The 21,740-nt window shown below is 38.5% G+C and overlaps 2 protein-coding genes across 3 annotated transcripts in view; both read left to right on the top strand.

Annotated features, from left to right (window-relative positions):
* Positions 1-615: 615 nt before the first annotated feature.
* Positions 616-3,792, top strand: SLC10A5 (solute carrier family 10 member 5). The gene is given in 11 exon segments (XM_059168845.1): positions 616-656; positions 2,135-2,266; positions 2,477-2,574; positions 2,577-2,607; positions 2,609-2,679; positions 2,682-2,732; positions 2,735-2,960; positions 2,962-3,036; positions 3,239-3,387; positions 3,390-3,692; positions 3,695-3,792. Coding segments are annotated over 11 exon segments (1,275 nt in total).
* A 5,801-nt stretch (positions 3,793-9,593) lies between these two features.
* The window catches only part of IMPA1 (inositol monophosphatase 1), a 34,484-nt gene continuing 22,337 nt past the window's right edge, over positions 9,594-21,740 (top strand). The window contains exons 1-7 of one of the 2 annotated variants that reach the window (XM_059166136.1): positions 9,594-9,705; positions 12,818-12,883; positions 13,260-13,393; positions 15,379-15,483; positions 17,005-17,050; positions 19,455-19,563; positions 21,272-21,380. In XM_059166136.1, the coding sequence (XP_059022119.1) occupies positions 12,821-12,883; positions 13,260-13,393; positions 15,379-15,483; positions 17,005-17,050; positions 19,455-19,563; positions 21,272-21,380 (566 nt within the window). In that variant the 5' untranslated portion in view covers positions 9,594-9,705; positions 12,818-12,820. The remainder of the gene's footprint in view (positions 9,706-12,817; positions 12,884-13,259; positions 13,394-15,378; positions 15,484-17,004; positions 17,051-19,454; positions 19,564-21,271; positions 21,381-21,740) is intronic. The other variant, XM_059166137.1, reaches the window with a different exon arrangement.

A 21,740-nucleotide genomic window follows, 5' to 3' on the forward strand; every position in this document is an offset into this window, starting at 1 on the left:
AACAAGATCGTGGGTAAAAAGGTCTCTCTACCTTCTCATTTCTAAACTACAAAAATCAGACTTTTCTCAGGATTTCTTTTGGGGTTTCAGTTGAGTATGCTTAATGAAATTTTGGGGTTTGACTTCCCACCTAACCCTGGTATCTTTCTGCCTGCTTGCGGACAATTAGAATTCTAAGAAGAAACCCCAAAATGGGAGCGGGGGGCGCATTATATTTAGATAAGTGTTTGTAAACCACTATGATATAAACCTCAGTTTAAATGTAATCAGCCAGTAAATACATGTAAATGATAAGAGTATCAGATTTTTCCCAGATTTGTCAGGTTTTTTTCCTGGCGGTTTTCAGGTAAGGAGAGGAGAAGGCTTGGAGAACATGAGCAAAGGGAAAGGCTGTTGATAGAAAGGGGAACAAAGCTTTAATATTTCACACCCTTGACCTGGGCAACAAAAATTACACATTAAGATATTAAGTCATACAAGTATAAAGATAGTTTTGGGTTCATTAAGTTTTTATGTCTGTTTTGTTTTGTAATTGTAAACTAGGCAACTTCCCTGGTAATTTAACTGAGGTACTACAGAAACATCCATTCCTTTCCCTATTTTCAGGTTGGTACAATGTGTCATGTTTTTCCTAATGTGGTACATGGAAACAAGAGGTATGACTTGCAGAATCTATTGCATTTGAAAGAGTAGCCTGTGTAAATGGAATATTTAAAAGACCTATAAAAATGTCCAATAAAAATTGGTTTGACAAATTCTTGTCAAAAGTGGGGCAAATATTTTATCTGTAATACTTAATACATAACCTTCAGAGTTTCGTTTGATAAAGATTGTGTCATGATTGTATGAAGGAGCCACTGAAATGGTTATATGTTTGGGGACTACTAGATCTATAGGCTCAATAGGAGACCATTGCAGTAGTTTTCTTTTCTTCTTTAAATTTTTTTTTTTTTTTTTTTTTTTTTTTTTTTTTGGCTTAGCATCAGAACTCCCTCCTCTTGTTTGGAAAATACAAAAGGGTTTGTGAGCCTGTGGGTTGAACTCCAAAAAAGCCTGATATCTTCCTTATTCCTCATAAGACACAGGCATATGACCTAAGGTGGGTTAATTGAATGTCATTGTCCCTAGCTGTGAATAGGGAATAGTGTTATAGGAAGGAGTAAGAGATTAGAATTATGCCAGTGGCCTTCCTGTGCACCACTCTGTCGCCATCCAAGTGTCCAGGAGTGGTGCTCTTTAACTAGGTTGTACCTTTGGCCACGGATGCAGCCATCTGCTTTTCCTAGGTTTCCAAGCTTATCTGGTAATCATCCAGGAATTTTTTTTTTTTTTTACTACTTAAGGACATCAAAACCAGTTTTGGTTTTTGCCTGATAACAATCACTCTCATCAGTCTAAGGAAACTATTATCAGACTAAGGTTGCTACAAGGCTTGTATATGAGGACTACAGTTTTGTTTTGTTTTTTTTAAGTAAGGGGCTCAATCTCACAACCCCAAGATCAAGACCTGAGCTGAGATCAAGAGTCTGATACTTAACCAGCTGAGCCACCCAGTTACCCCTGAACACTATAGGTTTTTAAGTGATAATAAGAGGTTACCTGACTAAGCTCCAAGAGGGCAGAGACTGCGTCTGAATGGATTACTATTGTATACCCAGCTCCTAGCTCAGTGCCCCAGCAAACATGTTCAGTAAATATTTTGATTTTGACTTGAATGAATAAAATAGTGATACCCATTTATAGGCCTCTTCAATCTCTATTTTAGATTTAGATATGACTGCTTTTAGTGTGGGTTTTCCATAGGAAGAAAGAAAATTAAAAATGACGACACTAAGGTTTTGAATTCAGGTAAACAGATTGTTTTTTCATTAGCAGAAATGAGAAGTCCGGAGGAAAGAGGTTTCTGCTATGGCTTTTACATTTTTGTAACTACAGGTTAAATAAGTTGCGTTACTCACTAGATATCTTCATATTTTGAAAAGCACGATAGTCCCTCCTATTAGACTTCAGTACAGCAAAAACAGCTTACCTAACAACTTCAGACTGTCACTTGAATCTGCACGAAGAATTTTTTTTTTAGTTTTTTTTTAATGGTTTTGCATACGTGATTTATTTAAACTTTCAAAACAATTAGCAAACTTGTTATTACTCTGCTTTGGTCATTTGTGATTCCGGGAGAAGCAAGGAAGTCATTTCTCAGTGTTCTGAATATAGAAAAGACTGAAATGCTGTTTTTCATAAAAACTGAAGAAAGTGGGGTGCCTAGGTGGCTCAGTGGGTTAAAGCCTCTGCCTTCGACTCAGGTCATGATCCCAGGGTTCTGAGATCGAGCCCCCCATTGGGCTCTCTGCTCAGCGGGGAGCCTGCTTCTCCCTCTCTCTCTCTGCCTGCCTCTCTGCCTACTTGTGATCTCTCTCTCTGTCAAATAAATAAATAAAATCTTTAAAAAAAAAAACTGAAGAAAGTGTCATTGAAGATCAAGTTATGAAGATGATTGGCCAAACTCCAGCTGTCTCCTGTTGCAAATAGATGATCTTAAACTGCCCCAAGTGGTGAATGTGACAAAAACCTTATCAAAAACCTAGTGACAGATGAAGATGGAGAGACAACTGTCTCATCAACTGTGGGATTCTGAAGGTAGGCAAGGTTCAAGAAATGTTAAAGTCAAAGTGCTTAAACAAAGAAAGATGGTCTTCTTAAGGCACCAATGCATATTGATTGAAATATCCTAAAGGCTTATTCTACCGATTTGCATTTGGTTGCAATATTGAATTGCAGGTGTTTGAAACAGTGTGAGAGAGACCTTTGCCAATAATTCTTGGGTTAGTTACGCAATTTTTTTTCTTATGCCACTTTATGGATTGCCTTTGACACAGATCTGGTATCACAGGAGGCAAAACCTAGGCTTTTGGATTTATAATGACCTGCACATGCCCAGGAGGAATGAATGTCTTCTGCTTCTAGAAAGAGTTGTCATTTGGCCATTTAGATAACTTGCAGTTCAGTGCTATTGGCCCTGATATTGATATTTGCCAATTTTTTAAGGTTTTATTTATTTGACAGAGAGAGAAAAAGAGAGTATAAGCAGTGGGAAGTAACAGAGGAGGGGGAGAAGCAGGCTCCCTGCTGAGCAAGGAGCCCAATGTTGGGCTCAGAGCCAGACCCTGAGATCATGACCCAAGCTGAAGGCAGATGCTTAACCGACTGAGCCACCCAGGCGCCCCGATGTTTGCCAGTTCTTATACAAGTACAGTAGGGTGTTAGGGTTATCATGCACATTTCATATTCTTGTTTCTAAAATTACATATACCTTTTTATACTTAACATCAGTTGGAATAGTCAAGTGTAGAATACCTAAAAAAGCAAACTTCTTGGCAAGAATAATTAGAATTCCATTTTAATGTCTGTAGGGATTTATTTTACTTTTAGAATGTTTCTAAAAATGGTTAACCTAGAGGTGCCTTTATTGGGTGTCTTAGTTCCTGCTCTGGGTTTGTTGTTTGGGTACTCCTTTTCTAAAATTTCTTTGCTGCCTCTTCCTGTTTGTAAACTTGCTGCTATCAACAGTGGGATGCTAGTTTCTTAGCCCTTGCCATTATTCAGCTCTTTTTCACAGTCCAAGACCGACTTAGCTTCTGTGACTCATTTTACAGTGGTTATGCGTTCTGGATGTGAAATGTTACTGTTCCTCTTTTCTACAAGGCTAAGGAAAGATGTATCCTTATCATAGAAGATAAAAGGAAAAAGAAATCCCGAACAATTAAAGCACTATGGAATTCTTACTCTGAATGAGGTACTGTGGGAGATTCAAAGTATACCTAAAATGATGCCTGTTTTCAAAACACTTATGATCTGATTGAAAATCTGACACTATGGGAATGCTAAACACCCCATGAGTAGTACAGACAGTTAAATGTACAGAAATTCACAGGAAGGAGGCCACTTTTCAACTGTGTTCGTTTGGAAATGTTTTATAGAGTTGAATTTGAATATGGCCCTTTATTAGGGTTTCATAAACAGGAAAGAGCAATAAATAATTCTTTAGTGATTGTGATATATTCCAAGTATTTATGAAAGGGCTCTCATGTAATAGGCAGTCAATAAATGCTCACACAGGGGCGCCTGGGTGGCTCAGTGGGTTGAGGCCTCTGCCTTCAGCTCAGGTCATGATCCCAGTGTCCTGGGATCGAGCCCTGCATCTGGCTCTCTGCTCAGCAGGGAGTCTGCTTCCTCCTCTCTCTCTGCCTGCCTCTCTGCCTACTTGTAATCTCTGCCTGTCAAATAAATAAATAAAATCTTTAAAAATAAATAAATAAATAAATGCTCACACAGTGAATGAATATATAAATTCTGACCTGGATCTCTCATTGGCTCATCAGAATCAATGTCTTTTTTTTTTCTCCCAGTATGTTTAAATGTAGCCTCTCTGCTCTCATAACTGTACTTCCTCTGTCTTGCCCATGTGGCAGTAAAGACATTACCATTTATATTGAAACACAGGGTCATCTCTTTCCCCTTTTCTCCTTTCTTCCTTTCATTCTTTCCTTTATAGTCCAGTTATTTCCTACAGAAAATTTCCTATAATATCATTTTATCAATCTCCTCTTCATTCCCAGTAATACCACTTTTTCCCTACCCCATATTATTGCTTTCCTAAATCTTTAACTGGCTTTTGTCCCCTCTGCCCACTCTCCAATCACTGTCAGATTAATCTTCCTAAAATCTAACTTTGATTGTATATCTTCCCTGCTACCAGCTTTTTTGCCTTTTGAATAGTCTGTATTCCTTAGCAATCCATTTCTTATTACACTGTCCTATCTGACTTCATTCTCACTTCCCAGTTTTATTTCCACCCCCACTTCTTTACATACATCCTGTTCCATTCAAACCGGATGACTCGGTAGCTCATGAATATGCCTTTGTTCACACTGTTAACCTGAGGGGCAGGCCTCATCTTTATCTAAATTATGACTACTCCCACAGACCTGGCTCAAGTGTCAATCTTGCTATGAAACTTTCGCTAATCATGCTTAGCAACATGTAAGTGAAATTTTCTCTAAATGCTCAATTTTTTAATATATCATATCTAGCCAGCTTGGTTTGTTTTACAACTATATGTTCCTGTCATACCCTATTTTGCTATAAATCCTTGAACATGAGAACTACAATCATACAAACAATATAATAGTATAAACAGTATTCATTTTGATACTTCCCATGTCTAGCACATTTCTTATGTATTAACTCAAATAAAGGGCTAAAAGCACAGACTAGGCCCCAAAGGAAATGTGTGCTTGTTTTATGCCACTTTTGAATGTTCAGTGGCAGTTTCAGTATCTAGCTTGAGTTTGCTTTCTTCTCCAAAGATGGTATGGGCATCAATAATGAGAAATCTCTCTAAATAATTCTGCTTCCCACAATTCCTTAACCTGTAGTTGTAGGCAAATGAATCTTCCTATAGTCCAGTTTCCTTGTTAAAAAAACATGGAGGTAATAATGTGAACTCTGTCAAATTGTTGTAGGAATTATCATCAAGAAAAAGAGGCAAAAGAGAATAAGAAAGGTTTTTTTATTTGGGGTCTCCGAATTGCAATTCAGAGAGCACAGATTCTGTTAGTAACCAGAAAAGTGTCCCACTCATGTGGGGAAGACAAGAGGTTATTTTGAGAAAGAAGAATTGGGGTAATCTCATGATTTTGATAAAGAGAGAAAAATAAAAACCTGTTAATTGGTGCTAACTAGTTGAGCTGCTTTGATTACTCTGACTTTAATTGGTGCTATCAAATGAAACTAATCTTGGTGTGCTTTAATTATTCTGTCTTCATAAGCTCATACCAACAGTTTTATGGTCTTGATGCCAGTTGTTCTGTTTAGCAACTCCTTATAAAAAGTTGTCACTTTTGGCCCAGTTCAAGAATTCCGTAGTTAGAAAGGAAAATGAAGCTTCAAAATGGAGTCTTTCATGTTCAGAAATTGTATGCAATTCCACGGAATTAAATGAGGTCATATTTTACATATATTACTACGCTAAGTGAGTACATATAATGTACTTATTTATAGTACCTTGCACATAGTACATGCTCAGTGTTAGCTGTTGCTGTTAGCTATTACACTTTTGACCCTGAAATAGCTAATGGTTTGAAGTATGAATTTGATAAGTCTGTATGGAGCCTAAAACTTTGAACATTTCCTATCAGTGATATTTACTGTCTTACCCGTAGTATTAGGGAATTTTTTTTTTTTTAATTTGCCAACAAATACGACAACCAGAGTTCTTTTTTTCTAATTTCACCAAACCCAGTATATGAATATCAAGATTTATAAAAGACCTGGTTTGGCATGGTGGTAGATGGTTATTATTCGCTTTATAAAATAATCACCTACATGGAATATTTTACTGACTCCTTTATTTTTTTTTTTTAAGATTTTATTTATTTATTTGACAGAGAGAGATCACAAGCAGGCAGAGAGGCAGGCAGAGAGAGAGGAGGAAGCAGGCTCCCTGCTGAGCAGAGAGCCCGATGCGGGCCTCGATCCCAGGACCCTGAGATCATGACCTGAGCCGAAGGCAGCGGCTTAACCCACTGAGCCACCCAGGCGCCCTTACTGACTCCTTTAAACAGAAATCTCCACTTAGGAGTTTATAGTTAAGCTTACACAAATTTAACTTATATATATTTTCATGAACATACTTTATTTTTTGAGATTTTATTTATTTGAGAGAGGGGGAGTCACAGATAGAGATAGCAAAAGAGAGAGCACAAGCAGGGAGGAGAGGGAGAAGCAGGCTCCCCACTGAGCAAGGAGACCAATTTGGGGCTCAGTCCCAGGACCTGGGATCATGACCTGATCCAAAGGCTGATGCTTAACTTACTGAACCACTCATGTGCCCCTGAACATACTTTATTGAGTGGGAGACAAATTGCCTTTCTAGTTACATTTTATCATTAACCTTGTGACCTTGAATAAGACCTTTCTTTGCATTTCATTTTTCAAATCTGTAAAATGAGGGTATTCAACTCATGTTTAAGATCTTGCTCAATTCCTTAAGTCTGTGGTTCTGACAGTGTGATGGGACAAAGTGAAGAAGGTTCAGGTTGACAAGGAATAACCATTCACAGCTTCTGCTTTTTCTAGGTATGGTAACAGCAAAAAGAGCTTCTTGAGAGGAGGGACCAAATATTATTCTTGAATTCCCTACAGTGTTTACCTCAGTGCCTTAAATAGAGTTGGTTCTCACTAAACATTGAATTAATCAGCAATACCTATAAAGATCAAGATCATACACTCTAGAACCAGACAATGCCTGGGTCTATACTTCCAGCTCTGTCACCAGCTGGGTGACATTGGTCAAGTCAGTCTCTCTAGACCTAAATTTATATGGAAAGTGGGGATAATGATAGTATGATGATATTGTTGTGAAAGTTAAATGAGCTAATATTAGTAAGGTCTTCAGAGCAATGTTTAACACATAGTAAACTCTGTTGTTACTCTATACATATTTGAATGATCTGTAACCTTAAGAGCAACTGAATGTGCATGATGGAGGTAGGAATATAATTTCTCTTATTGATGTTTCATGGAAAACAGGTTTTTACATGGTAACATTCATCTAATTTGGTTGGGGATGAAGTTACTCAAGTTATTCTTTTTTTAAGAATGAGGCATAAAGCATGTCTGATTGCTTGAGTTCACACCAATCATTTTATATAGCCAGGACTGCTTAGACAAAAGATCCAGAGGTAGAGGGGTAAGATGCTTTTTAATAGTTTCTTTCCAACCCTCAAGAGGGGGTGATTCTAGGATACATTGTTCCAAGAGTGAAAAGTCTATCTGCAATTCTAATCTGTTATGTCAAAACATGAAACCTTATGAGGTATTCTGGAGACTCCATCCCTAAGGACCTGCACATTGTGTAAATTTTTATCATCTTAAAATCAAAGTCCACTAAATAGTAAAGTCTTGGTATGTGGCATCTGATTTTTTTTCTCTCCAGTGAAAAGAGTTGCCATCTAAAGGAAACCAGCTCCAGACACTTAAGTTAACACTTAAGTTACAGGATACCCAAGATTGCTGGGAAAGGAATCATCATGGTTGTCCCTCTTTATTCAAATAACAGGGCAGTTGGACACTTACTGCTCCTGCAAGTGTGTGACCTTAGCACTCTGTGGCTTAATAAAGGACCTTGCCCCAAATCACCCCCTCTTATTATAGTCAGGTGTCTGGGAAAGTATCAAGGCCATTAGATCTCACCTCTTTTCTACTTTGAAGCTTAGCCCAATCAGAACCTTTCTCATGGATGGAAGTCAACCAGGAGGAAGACGAAGAAAAGGGAACTTGCCTTTAGGGAAGTCTGGAATGGTGACTTGGATGCCCCATCAGGAAGCAGATTTTGTCCTGGCATAGTATGTGGCTCATGCTGGAATCTGACCCCTCCCTAACTCCCAAACACCTTGGAACAATGGATGATCTTTGGTAGTGGGAACAATGGCTGTAAATATGACATAACTTTAAAAATTGTACTTTTGGGAAGCCAAGGACAGTATACCAGGTATGGAGACCTCTGCAGCCCTCAAAACTCACAGCTGAATAAAAATCACTGAATAAAAATCGTTTGGACTGTGTGGGACCAATTTGCAACACTGCCAAAACTGGATCTGTGCAGATCTGTGCGATGTCTGCTGTGCACTACAGGATTTTCAGTTTCAGGCATTTGGAAGTTGAATGGTCTCTTTGGACTGAAAACACTCTTGAGTTACTTGAGAACAATTGTGAGGCCCCTAGAAAAAGATTGGACTTCCTGTTCATTTGAGGTAGGAAGTGTGAAGTGATTTTAATTTGAATAAGGAGTAAGATTTGATCTTCTGACTTAACATTTCTTACACTGATTTTAGTTGTAGCAGCTTTGCTAAGGCAGTGGGACCATGTTCGTTTAAAGGAGGCTTTAAGAGGGCTCTGGTGACATTTCTTCAAAAGCCTGGAAAATTTTATCTGGTTAGATCAACGCACGTCGTCGGTATGCGGTTGGCAAGATAATTTTTTTTTTTTAAGATTTTATTTATTTATTTGACAGAGAGAGATCACAAGTAGGCAAAGAGCCAGGTAGAGAGAGAGGAGGAAGCAGGCCCCCGCTGAGCAGAGAGCCCGATGCGGGACTCTCCCAGGACCCTGAGATCATGACCTGAGCCGAAGGCAGCGGCTTAACCCACTGAGCCACCCAGGTGCCCTGGCAAGATAATTTTTTGAAGATTTTCTTTTTTCATGAGAGACAGAGTGGGAGGGAGGGGGGCAGAGAGGCAGGATTCCATCCCAGCATCCTGGGATCCTAAGCTGGAGTCAGATGTTTAACTGATTGAGCCACCCCAGCGCGAGGGCAAGATTATTTTAAGATAACTGACAATGAACCAAAAAGCTAGTTTCTTAAGTTTTTCTAAATTTCTGAAGAAAGCGCAGGCTGCAGAAAGGAAGTTGGAACCAGAAGTAATGAAGCTAAAATCTACAATCCTTCGTCCAGGCCTTCGGGGAGAGGTGGGGCCGGAGCCTCACACGGGCGCGCCCGGGGCTGCGGCCCGAAGGAGTCACGCCCACATGGGCGGGGCCGCAGGGGTGGGACTTCCTGTCGCGGAGACTTCTCGCTCTCTCAGGAAGAACTCCGCCGCAGATCCCGCGGGGCAGCTTAGTGAGTCTCGCGTCCCCCAAGTTGAGGTAAGTGCTGCGTTCCTGCGACTTCGTATCAGCCGCTGGGCCGTGTGGGTCCGAGCTGTGGGCGTGGGTGCTGCAGGCAGCACTCCCCTCCCCCAGCCGAAGTGGGTGGGCGCGCAGGGACCCAGGCCGCAGGCGGCTTGGGGGAGGGGTGGGGGGGCTTTATCCCTGCAGTGTTACCTTAGCCCCTTCCTCCGGGTGACAACGGGGAAGGCCCCACGTCGTGTAGCGGTGTCGCCCACGGGTTCTCTCTGAACCCTTGTGGCCGCTGACGTAGAATAATTTTTCTCTTTTTCATTTTACTGATTTCAAAGAAGCTCAGAGACCTGGCATGGTTGCAGGGTCTTGCAGTCCCAGGGCGAGCCCCTCACTTCCTGCTGTCTGCAGTCGCGCTGCTGGGGACAGGTGATAGGAAGGTGGCATGGTTCCCACCGTCAGGAAGGCTGTGGACAGACAGAAACAGTTGGGAATGTGTCGGGCGTTTGTCTTTAGGAAAGGGAAGGTGAATAGAATATGCTCATTTCCATCAAGAGATAGGCTCCAAGTGGTTGTGAACATTAGGCACCTACACAAATGATCAAAACGTAAGGAGGACATTCCTGAGGGCCCCAAGTGTGATGCACAGAGTTTATGGGCTCTTCAGGCCAAGGCGTCCTCCCAGATTCTCACTGTGTGTTCTGTTCCTTCCTTGGGACTGTCGTTCAGGCTCAGGACTCAGTGTTGCCTTACCTAGGTGGCTTACCTGGTATTTACATCTGAAGGTCATTATCTCTTCTGTGAGCTCAGGATCCATAGAGCAGCTGCCGAACTGGCATCTCCTTTTGGCTTCACAAAGCCGCCTCGTGCTCTACCAATTAAACTTTTGATCTCTCCACCTCCTACACACATCTTCAGATTGACTCTTTTCTGTTACTCCCGGCTTCCGTGAATGTCACTATTATGCATTCAGTTGCTAGAAGTGGGAAATCTGGGCATCTCTGAACTCTTCTTCTCCTTCATACCCATATCCAAATTATTACTAAGCGCCCCCAACTTTACCTCCTAAAGCAAGCATCTCGCCATTCTCTAAACTTCTCTATAAACACCTCTCCCGCCACTCTCCCAGGTTTAAGCCAACCTTCAGGCCTGCCTGGACTACTGCATCCTAAATCTAAATCTGCAATCCAGTCTACCCAGTACCCACTCTCCACTCTCCCCTCCACCCTCCAGTCTGTTCTCTTCAATAGCCATGGTGAAATGATTCTTCATGGCTCTCAAATCAAAATGTTACCTTTAAGGCCCTGCCTGGGACGATGCCTACTATCTCCCCCAGTCTCATCCCTCCCCCCTTCCCTTGATCTCTGAACTGTCACACTTAGGTGTTTTAGTTACTCTTCACCTACCTGCACTTGAGTTAGTTAATGCCTCTTCACTTGTCCTTCAGAGCTTGGTTTAATGATGTTGTCAGGGCAACCTTATCTGATACCTAAGGCCCAGTTAAAGCTCTCCTGTTCACAAGGTTCTCTCACTGTACTTGTCCTCCTTAAACTTTATTACGTTTGCGATTTTGCATGTAGTCTGATTTTTTATTATTAATATCCGACTCTCCACTAATGAGTAAGTGAATTGGGCCTGTTTTCCTCATTATGATGCAGTACACAGGGTATCACAGGTATTCAGCAAATAACTATCAAATGATTAAACAAATAATGAATTCCAGATGGAGAATCCCTAGAAGAAAAGGTAGCTTTTGAAATGGGCATTGAAGAATTGGTAGGAGTTATATCAGTGCTGTTGCTGTTAGAAGGCAGAGATATGAGAGGCTTGAGCGGAGTTTCTGGCAAGAAAGCATATGCACTGTTCAGTTAATCTAGTTCTGTTAAGTCTAGAACAGAGGAATGGAGTAAGAACAGAGCGGGGGGAAAGAGTTTGGAAACAATTCTTGAGATACTCTAAGCAGTGACTTCTGTAACTTGAAAAGTGGCTTCCCTTTCACATTTAAAAGAAAAAAAATCAGGAAAAAAAAAAAACCTACCAGCAGGAACAAACAGCTTACTGTTTCTGCCCTCTGCCCTCCCCTCCTTTCCTCTCTTTCCTACACTGTGAGCACCATGGTAGGGAATTCTGAGCAGTCTTTAAGGTGAAACTGTCAGTTATTCTCAATTATAAAGGTGACAAAATTGGAGTTGCATTCTATTCTTTTTTTTTTTTTTTTTTTTTTTTAAGATTTTATTTGTTAGAGAGGGTAAGGGAGAGAGTACAAGCAGGGGGAATGGTAGGCAGAGGGAGAAGCAGGCTCTCTCCTGAGCAAGGAGGCTGATGCGGGACTGAATCACAGGACCCTGGGGTCATGATGTGAGCTGAGGGCAGATGCTTACCCAACTGAGCCACCCAGGCTTCCCTGGGGTTGCTTAATAAGTGATGCCACATTCTTCTGATCTCCTGAAGAGCTTTACTGTCCTAGGTTCCGATTTTAGAGTGTAGTCAACCAGTGGTGAGTTATTTTGATATTCTCTTCAGAAGTCAGTGGAAAGCTGGACTGTTCAGAAGAGAAAAATATGTTATTTTTTTCTGGGAAATAAATGTATTATATTTTTAGTCCTAGAATTTTCTTTTCCTCATGTTATAACAGAAAGATAGTGGACTTAAATACAAGAATTAAGTATATACCTTCTGTGCCTTTCTTTCAAAGCTTCTTTAATTTCAGCATTCCCAGTGTTCTTTTATTTTAACTTCATTCTCTACCCAAACATACAGCTATGTTTTAAAGTACTTATGTGTCATTTCTTCTCCATTCCCCAAACCAGTGTGTGTGTGTGTTGTTGTTTATTTTTATATTTTTATAACATGATGTTATGAGCACTTTGGGAAACACTTTTATAGAGTTTTTTTGTTATGTAAATGTTCTACAATAGAAGTGGTTTAGGTAAGAATATTTTTTAATGGACCTATGAGTGAATCTTGAAAAACATTGAACTCTAAAGCAATGATTACATTTGTGATTTTGTACACGTGTGATTCATTACCTGAGTGAAAGTATTGTGCTAATTGAGATGTTTTTGTGAACTAACTATTCTATAATTAAGACTTAGAGTTTTTTAATTGCTTTGTCCTGACTTGTGTTAAATCTGTTCAGAAGATGGCTGATCCTTGGCAGGAATGCATGGATTATGCAGTAACCCTAGCAAGACAAGCTGGAGAGGTATGAACAGAAATCTTGTCAGACATTATGCGATGGATGTGGGCAGCATGGGGTTGTCCTGTGAAATAAAACATGTATTTTGATTAATTTGCATTTGTTTTCATTTTACTAAACATTTTCAATGGAGTCAATACTCTGCTTTTGTTGTTAAATCTTTCTAATGACAATTGTGAATTTAAAATAGGATGTAAGATTGTATGATTTTGTATCCAGGTCATAACCACTGAAAGATTATTTTATATACATTTTGGTAAGACATTTTTAAGAACAGCATTTCAGACAGATTGAATGTTTTAAGCCATTTCTATATTTTATCTTTTAGTTTGATTTAAAATGATTTATGCTTTTCTATTTGCTTATCAAAAAATCTTTTTAGGTGGTTCGTGAAGCCATAAAAGGTGAAATGAATGTCATGATTAAAAGTTCTCCAGCTGATTTGGTAACCGCTACTGACCAAAAAATTGAAAAAATGCTTATCTCTTCCATAAAAGAAAAGTATCCATCTCACAGGTATTTTTTATTTTAGTTTCACATGATAAGTTGAAACTTAGGTCAGAGTCAATGTACTAGACAAATTTTGATTCTAGACACAGAAATTGACTTTAACTTAAGCTGAAAAGGAATTTATTTGGAGTGTTGGGCAGCTCAGGAGCCCTAAATGCAGGGCATAGGCAGAAATCAGGAAGAAAGGCAGAGCTACAGGTGCCCCAGGATCCATTGCTTCAGATGCCACTGGTGGTAGTCTCATGACTGCTGGTTTTGGATATCTTTACCCCATTATCTCAAGTTTGCAAATCCTAAGCAGGAAAGTCTTGCTGAACTCAGATTGTCTGCCCAAGATCAAGCTGCCAGGAAGGAGGAAAGAGGAGGTATTTTGATTCCTTCATAGTAAGAGGAGTGTTTGGATGCTGAGAAGCTAATATGACAAATGCCTGCCATAGGTATGATTTAGAAGTTTTATTCTCTATATTGCAAACTCTTTTATGTGATAGAGGGATGGTAACCTCAGCGAGTTTGAGAGAAACTAAGATCTGGGCTCTCTTACAGAAACATATAGCAGAAACGTCATCATTTTAAAGTTTTAACATTGTCATTCTCTACTTTTTTTTGAAAGATTTATTTATTTTATAGAAAGTGTGAGAGCACGTGGTGGGGGTGGGCAGAGGGAGGGGGAAAGAGAATCTCAAGCAGACTCTCTGCTGAGCGCAGAGCCTGATGCAGGGCTGGAGCTCACAAACCTGAGATCATAACCTGAGCTGAAATCAAGAGTTAGATGCTTAACCAACTGAGCCACCCAGGCACCCCCCGTTCTCAATTTCTTGGTCATGCCATTATCTGTTCTTGGTATTTTAGCCATTGAGAAGAAAAAAATGTTTAAAGCTGTGGCTAAATATATTCCCTCTTAGTAAAAAGGTTTATAGCTAAGTGAAAAGGGGATAAAAGAGAATCATAAGGATTGTAGGACAGTTCAGTATTGAGTAAAGGAAATAAAATAATGAATAAAGGAAATACAAAGAAAACCAGTCAACTCAGACACCATTTACAAAATTCACCTGAGATTTATTGCATAGCATGTTCTGGGAAGGCATGTAGACATAGTAATTTTGATGGGTAGTTTGCTTTCTCACTGACTTATTTAATGTTCTCTATATTGTCTGTTGCTGTATAGCTAATTATTTTAAAAACTTTGCAGTTTTAGACAACAAACATTTATTATCTCAGAGTTTTCTAGGGTCAAGAATATGGGAGTTGCTTGGCTGCATGGTTCTGGTCAGGGTCTCATAAAGTTACAGTCAAACTGCTGGTCAGAACTGTAGCATTTCAAGCCTCAACTAAGGCTGAAGGATTCATGTATGTGATTGTTGGTGACTTCAGTTCCTCAAGGGTTTTCTGCTAGCAGCTCCCCTCATTTCCTTGCCGTTTGGGCCTCTCCATGGAACAGCTCTTAATGTTGTGACTACTTCCCCTGAGGCAAGAAGGGGAAAGGGACAGAGGGAGAACTAGAGTAAAGATGGAAACCACAGTACCATTTTTGTGAACAAGTCTTCACAGTTGCATATTGTAACTTCTGCTTTGACTGTTGGTTAGAAAAGAGTCACTCGGTTCAAATTCATGCTCAAGGCAAGGGGTGTCAAGTTCTACCTCTTAAAGAGAAGAGCATGAGAGAATGTGTAGAGTTATTTTTTTAAAACCACCACATTTTCTTAGTAAGTTCTCATCTGCAACAAATGTGAGTGCATGCTCACATGTGAGTGCCTTTACTTAACCCTGGTATTACATTTGAGAATCTGAATTTTATTTTTCACATGACTTTGCTCTGGGAGAAATAAAGTTTTCTCACTTTATCAGTCTGAAGGAAGAAGGAACAACAATAGAAAAGTGGTGTGTGGACTTTTGTTATGTATTAAAGTAGACTCTGAATCTAAGGAAATATTTAAGTTTGAAAATTGCTGAATGCAGTGTGAAGATTTGGAATTTGTCATTCTTGCTTGTAGTTTCATTGGTGAGGAATCTGTGGCAGCTGGGGAAAAAAGTGTCTTAACTGACAGCCCTACATGGATCATTGACCCTATTGACGGGACAACAAATTTTGTACATAGGTATGTTTTTTAAAAATGTTAATATTGTAATTACTGTTTGTATATTAACTAAATGGACCCAGATACTTTAGAGAATTATATAGTTTGTAGAGTGAAAGGTATCATGCAGAATTTTCATCAGATATGGAAGAGATGATGAAATATTCATGCTGTGGGCTTAGGCAGTGAGGGGCCCTGTTCACCATTCTTTTTCTCACTGGTGGAGCCCGATAGAAATGTAAGCAAGCCGTATTGCTACTTTGAGATTAAGGAACTAATGGAGTCAATTTTGGGGGTCATAGAGAGTGTTGTCTGTATAGAGTGGGTTCAGTCCAGGAGAAGAAACTATTAAAAAGAGTGTGTGCTTTAGGCTCAACAGACTTGGGCTTGATTTCAGATGCTTTTTTATAGGCTTTGTGACCTTAGGCAAGTTATAATCGTTCTAAGCCTCAGTTGTTGTTTAATATGTGAAATGGACATTTTGATGCTACCTTCCTTATAGAACTGTTTGTTCATGGGATTCAGTGAGTAATACTTTTATATAAGACCTTGTATAGTGCCTGGCACAAAGTAAGTATGTAACTCAGTATATTAGCACTAAAAGAAAGCCTGAGGGATTTGCCAGTGACAGTTAAAATGGGTAGCCTAGTTTGTTGGGATTACACATAAATGTTATATTTGAAGTTGCTGTGTAGCTATACGTATCTTTACTACTACAGAATTGTTAAAGTCTGTAAAGCTAAGATCTAGAATCTATATGTGGAGTGTTAATGTGGAAAGATGCTCCTGATATAACAAGATTCTAATACAGAGTGGATACTATGGTCCCATTTTTGTTAAAATGAAAATTATTAAATATTAAACTTTTTATTTTCAGTAGTTGAACACATTTTGTCTTATTTTATTCATCTTGACTCTTGAGTCAAAAATTACAATGTATGTGTTCAAACTGTCATGAGGCCATAGCAATAGTTGTGGCTAACAGTTACTTTTCACGTGTGAAACTCCAAATTTGGTATTAAAGACAAGTAACAGTTTGTTCTGTACAATTTGGTATTTGTGTTTATAGGTCCTGACTATGGGAGAAATAACCAAAGGAAAGAGACTTCTTAATCATGAACAATTAAAAATTTTTTAAATTCCGTATTTTTTGAAAAAAGTATTTTACAGTTACTATATTCGTGGCATTTGACATTCCGAAGATATAAAATGTCATGCAGTGCAAAGTGTCCCTCCACTTCTGACCCCAGTTTCTCAGGAGGTGACCACCAGTCTCTGGAGGTGGCCACTGTTATCTATTTCTTGTGAATTCTTTCAAAGATGTTTCATGTCTGTAGAAGCTAGAAGCATCTTGAATGTGTGTACGTATATACATGTCCCACCTGTCCCCATAGTCTGTGCATACTATACACACTGTTCTGTGGGAGGAGGGTTGAAACTATATGAAAAATTCTGTAGTCATTTACATTATGAGAAAACATCTTTATTGAAAGTAATTTTTATCTTGGTTAACTTGTATATGTGTGTGTGTGTTTTTTTAAGATTTCCTTTTGTAGCTGTTTCGATTGGCTTCACTGTAAATAAAAAGGTATGCTGTTTAAATTTATAGTAAAATGCCTTGCTCTCATTTTCTAAGAAAGAGTACATAAATTTAGGTTTGTTTCTATATTCAATTTATATAGCTGCATTATTTCAAAGTAAGCTGCAGAACTGTTAGAATTGGCGTGATGCTTTTTCCAGTAAAGAAAATTTAATCTCTGAGAAGCAATAATTAAAAGAAAAAAATACAGATAAGTGACTGAAATACAATTCATATTTAATCACCATTATATATGTGATAGAGTCAGATGTGATAGGAGCTGATGTGTGATCTGAAATGCTAGATGCAAGTGGAGGGATTTGAGTTAAGAATGCCTTAAGGTGTCTGTGAAGGGAGACTTTGAAAGACCAGAAAATGGTAGGGGCCAGAACATGGTTGGGAAATGCTGAGTATGTTCAGGAATCCAAATATTTGCTTAATTTGAAACCTAGTAGAATACAAGCTGTAGCTATTGCATTTCCTTGCTGTTTGGCTATTTCATTGATCCAGCAATGAATGATGTTTACTAACATCTGTCATACCTGACTTCCAGGAGCTTGTGATGTATTTAATCAGTATGTATACAGGAGAGATAAAAAATCTGTGAAAATAAAAACACATCTTAGGCACAGGGTTGCACTAATTAGTGAGAACTTCTGAAAGAAGCTAAAGGAGCCTTTACCCTATAATCAGCCTTGGGCTATGTGCTGCCCTGCCATTGAACTAACTCACAGTTCATGCTGAAGTTAGATGGGCAGACAGATAAATACATAGTGGAACTATGAAACAAATGCTGTGAGAACATGAAGAGGGTGTATCCAGTTCTGCCCAAGAGTGGTTTGGGGAAAATCTTCATAACAGAAGGGGTCTTTAGAGTTTGGTCATGTAAGTTGGGTTTTAGAAAAGGAGGAATTTTTCAGATAAAGAAGAAACGGAGGAAAGTATTTTAATCAGAACAGCTTGGAGAAGAGCATGATGTGTGTAGGGAACGAGATATTCATTGAGAGTAAACTCTGAAAGTGGCAGGAGTAGAAATGATGAGGCGAGTTAGTTGTGGTTTATTGTGAGGCACTGTGGCTTGTCTATGCCAGAACATTTATTTTTAGGCTGTAGAAAACCAGTAGAGGTTCTTCAAGTACAGGGTGACAGATAATTCTTGCAGTGCAGAGATCATACCAGAGGGGCAGGGTGGGTGATTCTGAACTAAGATGGGGCAGTGAGGGTGGCTGAGGAAATGCCAGAACCAAAAATAAAACCAAAAAATAAAATTTGAAGAAGACATTTGGGGAAGGAATGATGTGTGATCAGGTAATGAGTGATCTTTGACCTCTTTGGTTGAGATTTCTGCAAGATTAATGGACGCATAGGTTCTGCCCTGTGATAGTATGGTTGTAGGTGGTACAGGCCACAGTTAAATGTGGTAGTTGAATTTATGAACTGGAAAGAACAAACCTCTAAGAATATAGACATCCAAGAAGGGGATTGAAGAAATGGAAGAGTGAACAAATCCTGACCTACACCACTTTTAAGGGTTGGACAGAGAACAAGGTCCTCAGAAAAAGTGACACAAAAACAGATTAGTGAAAGAGGTAGGACTATGTATACTGCCAGAAACATGGGAGTACTGGATTAAATAATATTTATTTATAATAATTATTTATTTATAAATATTTATTTATAAATATTATTTATTAAATATAATTATTAAATAATAATCCAGTACTCCCATGTTTCTGGATTAAGAAATAAGTACTGGATTAAGTAATAATCCAGTACTTCCATTTATAAATATGTAATAAAGTATGGATGATGGTCAGCAGTCGCCAATATTTGGAGATGGTATTTGGTTAGTAGGAGTTCACAGGTAATTTCTTTCAGGGAAGTTTTGGAAGTGTGTGTGATCAGGGCAGAAGCCAAATCGTATTTTTTGTTAAGAGGAGAATAAAAGAGGTGAAGTATAGACTACCCTTTAGGCAGTGAAGGGAAAAGGAGAAGATAACATCTTGAAAATTTTGTGGGGGAGGTAGAAATTTGGTGTGAAAGTATCAGAATGGAAATCTGAGAGGAGGAGGATCAGTTGGTAGAGGAGTATTTCAAAGACATTTGAGAGGGTCGGAATCAATAAAGAAGGAAGATTCACCTTAGAAAGTAGGAAATACTTACCTATCTGAGGCAGGAGGGTGAGAGGTCAAGGTGGGTTGAGTTGAGAAATGGATGGGACAAGAGTCAATGATTCACGTCTGATGACCTCTTTCCTCTGTTTAAGCTGGAAATTAACATTTTAAGTATCCCATAATAGTTATTTGAAAACATTCTCAGTATACAGATTTTTTTGTTACTGTCTTTAAAAAAGTATTGATTTAATGATGAAAAATACTCAAGTTTGATAAAGGAAACTTTTTTCCTTCCGCAGATTGAATTTGGAGTGGTATACAGTTGCCTGGAGGATAAGATGTATACTGGCAGGAAAGGAAAGGGAGCCTTTTGTAATGGTCAAAAATTACAGGTTTCACAACAGGAAGGTAGGTTTATCCTCTCATTTTTGGTGTGGTTGATATTCTTTACGTGTTTTTCATTATTTTTGAGTTAACCAATGGAGTTCTCGCAGTTTTTAACAGATTTGTAAATTACATGTCTTTTCCCTTTACATTTTTGTTTCCACCACAGTTTTGAATGTGGTAGTGGAAGCAAGGAAGAAAGTATAGTCCAGCAAACACCACTCAGACTCACCAGCTTGCTAAATGCTGGGAATAGAAAGATGAATAAGAATGGCTTCCTACCCCTGTGAAGTTCATCGTTTATTGTTTCAGCCACTGCATCTCAAATTCTTTGTCAAATTCCTCTGATCTGATGTCACTGGGACCAGTTGATAGACTGTAAATCTTAGGGGGAAAAATTCTGTTAATGTTGGGAATCATTAAAAATGAGGTCTGTATATTTTTTACGACCTTGATGATTGGCATTTTGTCTTCTATGTGACAGCTCATTGAACTTTTGAGTCCCTTTTTTTCCATAAACTATGTCCAACATCTCCCACAGTTTGTACTTCAGATTCTAAGTGCAGCAAGAACTTAAAGATACTTGCAAATCAGTCTAAGTTCAGAATCCCCCTATACTTCTATAATTTTTTTCCTCAGACACTTAAGTTGAGAGCAGATTTTTAGTTTCTTTTTATTGAACTCTAGGATGCTAAAGATTGGGATATATCCTAATTTTTAAGATAACATGTGAAAAAACATGCATCTTATCAAAGTGCTGAGTGAAGTAAGTCAAGCAGAGAGTCACTTATATGGTTTCATTTACTTGTGGAGCATAGGGAATAATACGGAGGACATGGGAGATGGAGAGGAGAAGTGAGTTGGGGGAAATCGGATGGGGAGACAAACCATTAGAGACTGTGGACTCTGAGAAACAAACTGAGGGTTTTGGAGGGGAGGGGGATGAGAAGTTGGGTGAGCCTGGTGGTGAGTATTAAGGAGGGCTTTTATTACATGGAACACTGGGTGGGGTGCATAAACAATGAATCTGGGAACACTGAAAAAAAAATTAAATAAAAAAAAATTGAAGCATTTTAAATGCAAAAAAAAAAAGTAATGTGGTAGCTTTTGTAGAAACTAAATCTTTCCCTTTTTGTAATTTTTTTTTTGCATTTTATAATTCTTAGATTATCAGATTATTAGAAGAAACAGTAATTGTGAACATGTTTAGAACAAGCTGGTAAGTGTATACTAGTGGAAGGAGATGAAGTGTAGGGTATGCTACACAGGGAGTCTCTTAGCCAAAGGTGTTGAGTGTGTTAAGAGCTTCAATCATGTTGTTTCAAAGACGGAATGGAAAATATTGGGTAATCTATCAATTTAGTAAATGGAGGTCAGCCACCATTCAGTTTAAACTTTTGTTTTATTTCAAACCGATATTTAAATTATTTATTTTGTAAATTCTTTTTAAATTAAGGTATTTGCTTATTTCCCACTAAAGGTATCATGCATGTAAGCAGATTGGTTATATTTTATATTTTGGGGGGATGTTCAAAGAAGCAGACTCCTTGATTATTAAAGATATTACATTTACCAGAATTCTAATACTTCAAGGCTTAGAATGAAAGAAATATGGTACAACTAGAACGAGGGATGAAAATTGTCCTATTTTATTTTGAATTACAAGGATCACATTTTTAAATCAGAGTTCTTATTACTAAACTTAGTGATTATTTAAAACATTTTCTTTTAGATATTACCAAATCACTGTTGGTGACAGAGTTTGGCTCTTCCAGAACACCAGAGACTGTAAGAATTGTTCTTTCTAATCTGGAAAAGCTTTTGTGCATTCCTATTCATGGGTAAGCTCTTTTTATTTCTTCCCTAAAGTTCCAGAGAATTTAACATTTTCAGAATAAATTTTCCATTAACAGGCTTAGGATCACTCCCATAATTATAATTTTGTAATATAATTTATAAAACCTTTTTATCTGAGAACAATTTCAAACTTGACAAAATTTGCAGAAATAATGGGGAAAAAAAGGATGCTCTTTACTCAGATTTATCTGTTGTTAACATTATACTCCATTTGCTTTATCATCTCATCATTTCCTTTGTGTGTGTGTGTGTGTGGTTGTGTGTATGTGTGTGTATATATACATGAATGCGTGCATACACAAGTGCATATACACCTTTTTTCCTCTGGACTGTTTTAGGGTAAA

The sequence above is a fragment of the Mustela lutreola genome, chromosome 3 (genome assembly GCF_030435805.1).
Source record: "Mustela lutreola isolate mMusLut2 chromosome 3, mMusLut2.pri, whole genome shotgun sequence".
Taxonomy (NCBI): Eukaryota; Metazoa; Chordata; class Mammalia; order Carnivora; family Mustelidae; genus Mustela; species Mustela lutreola.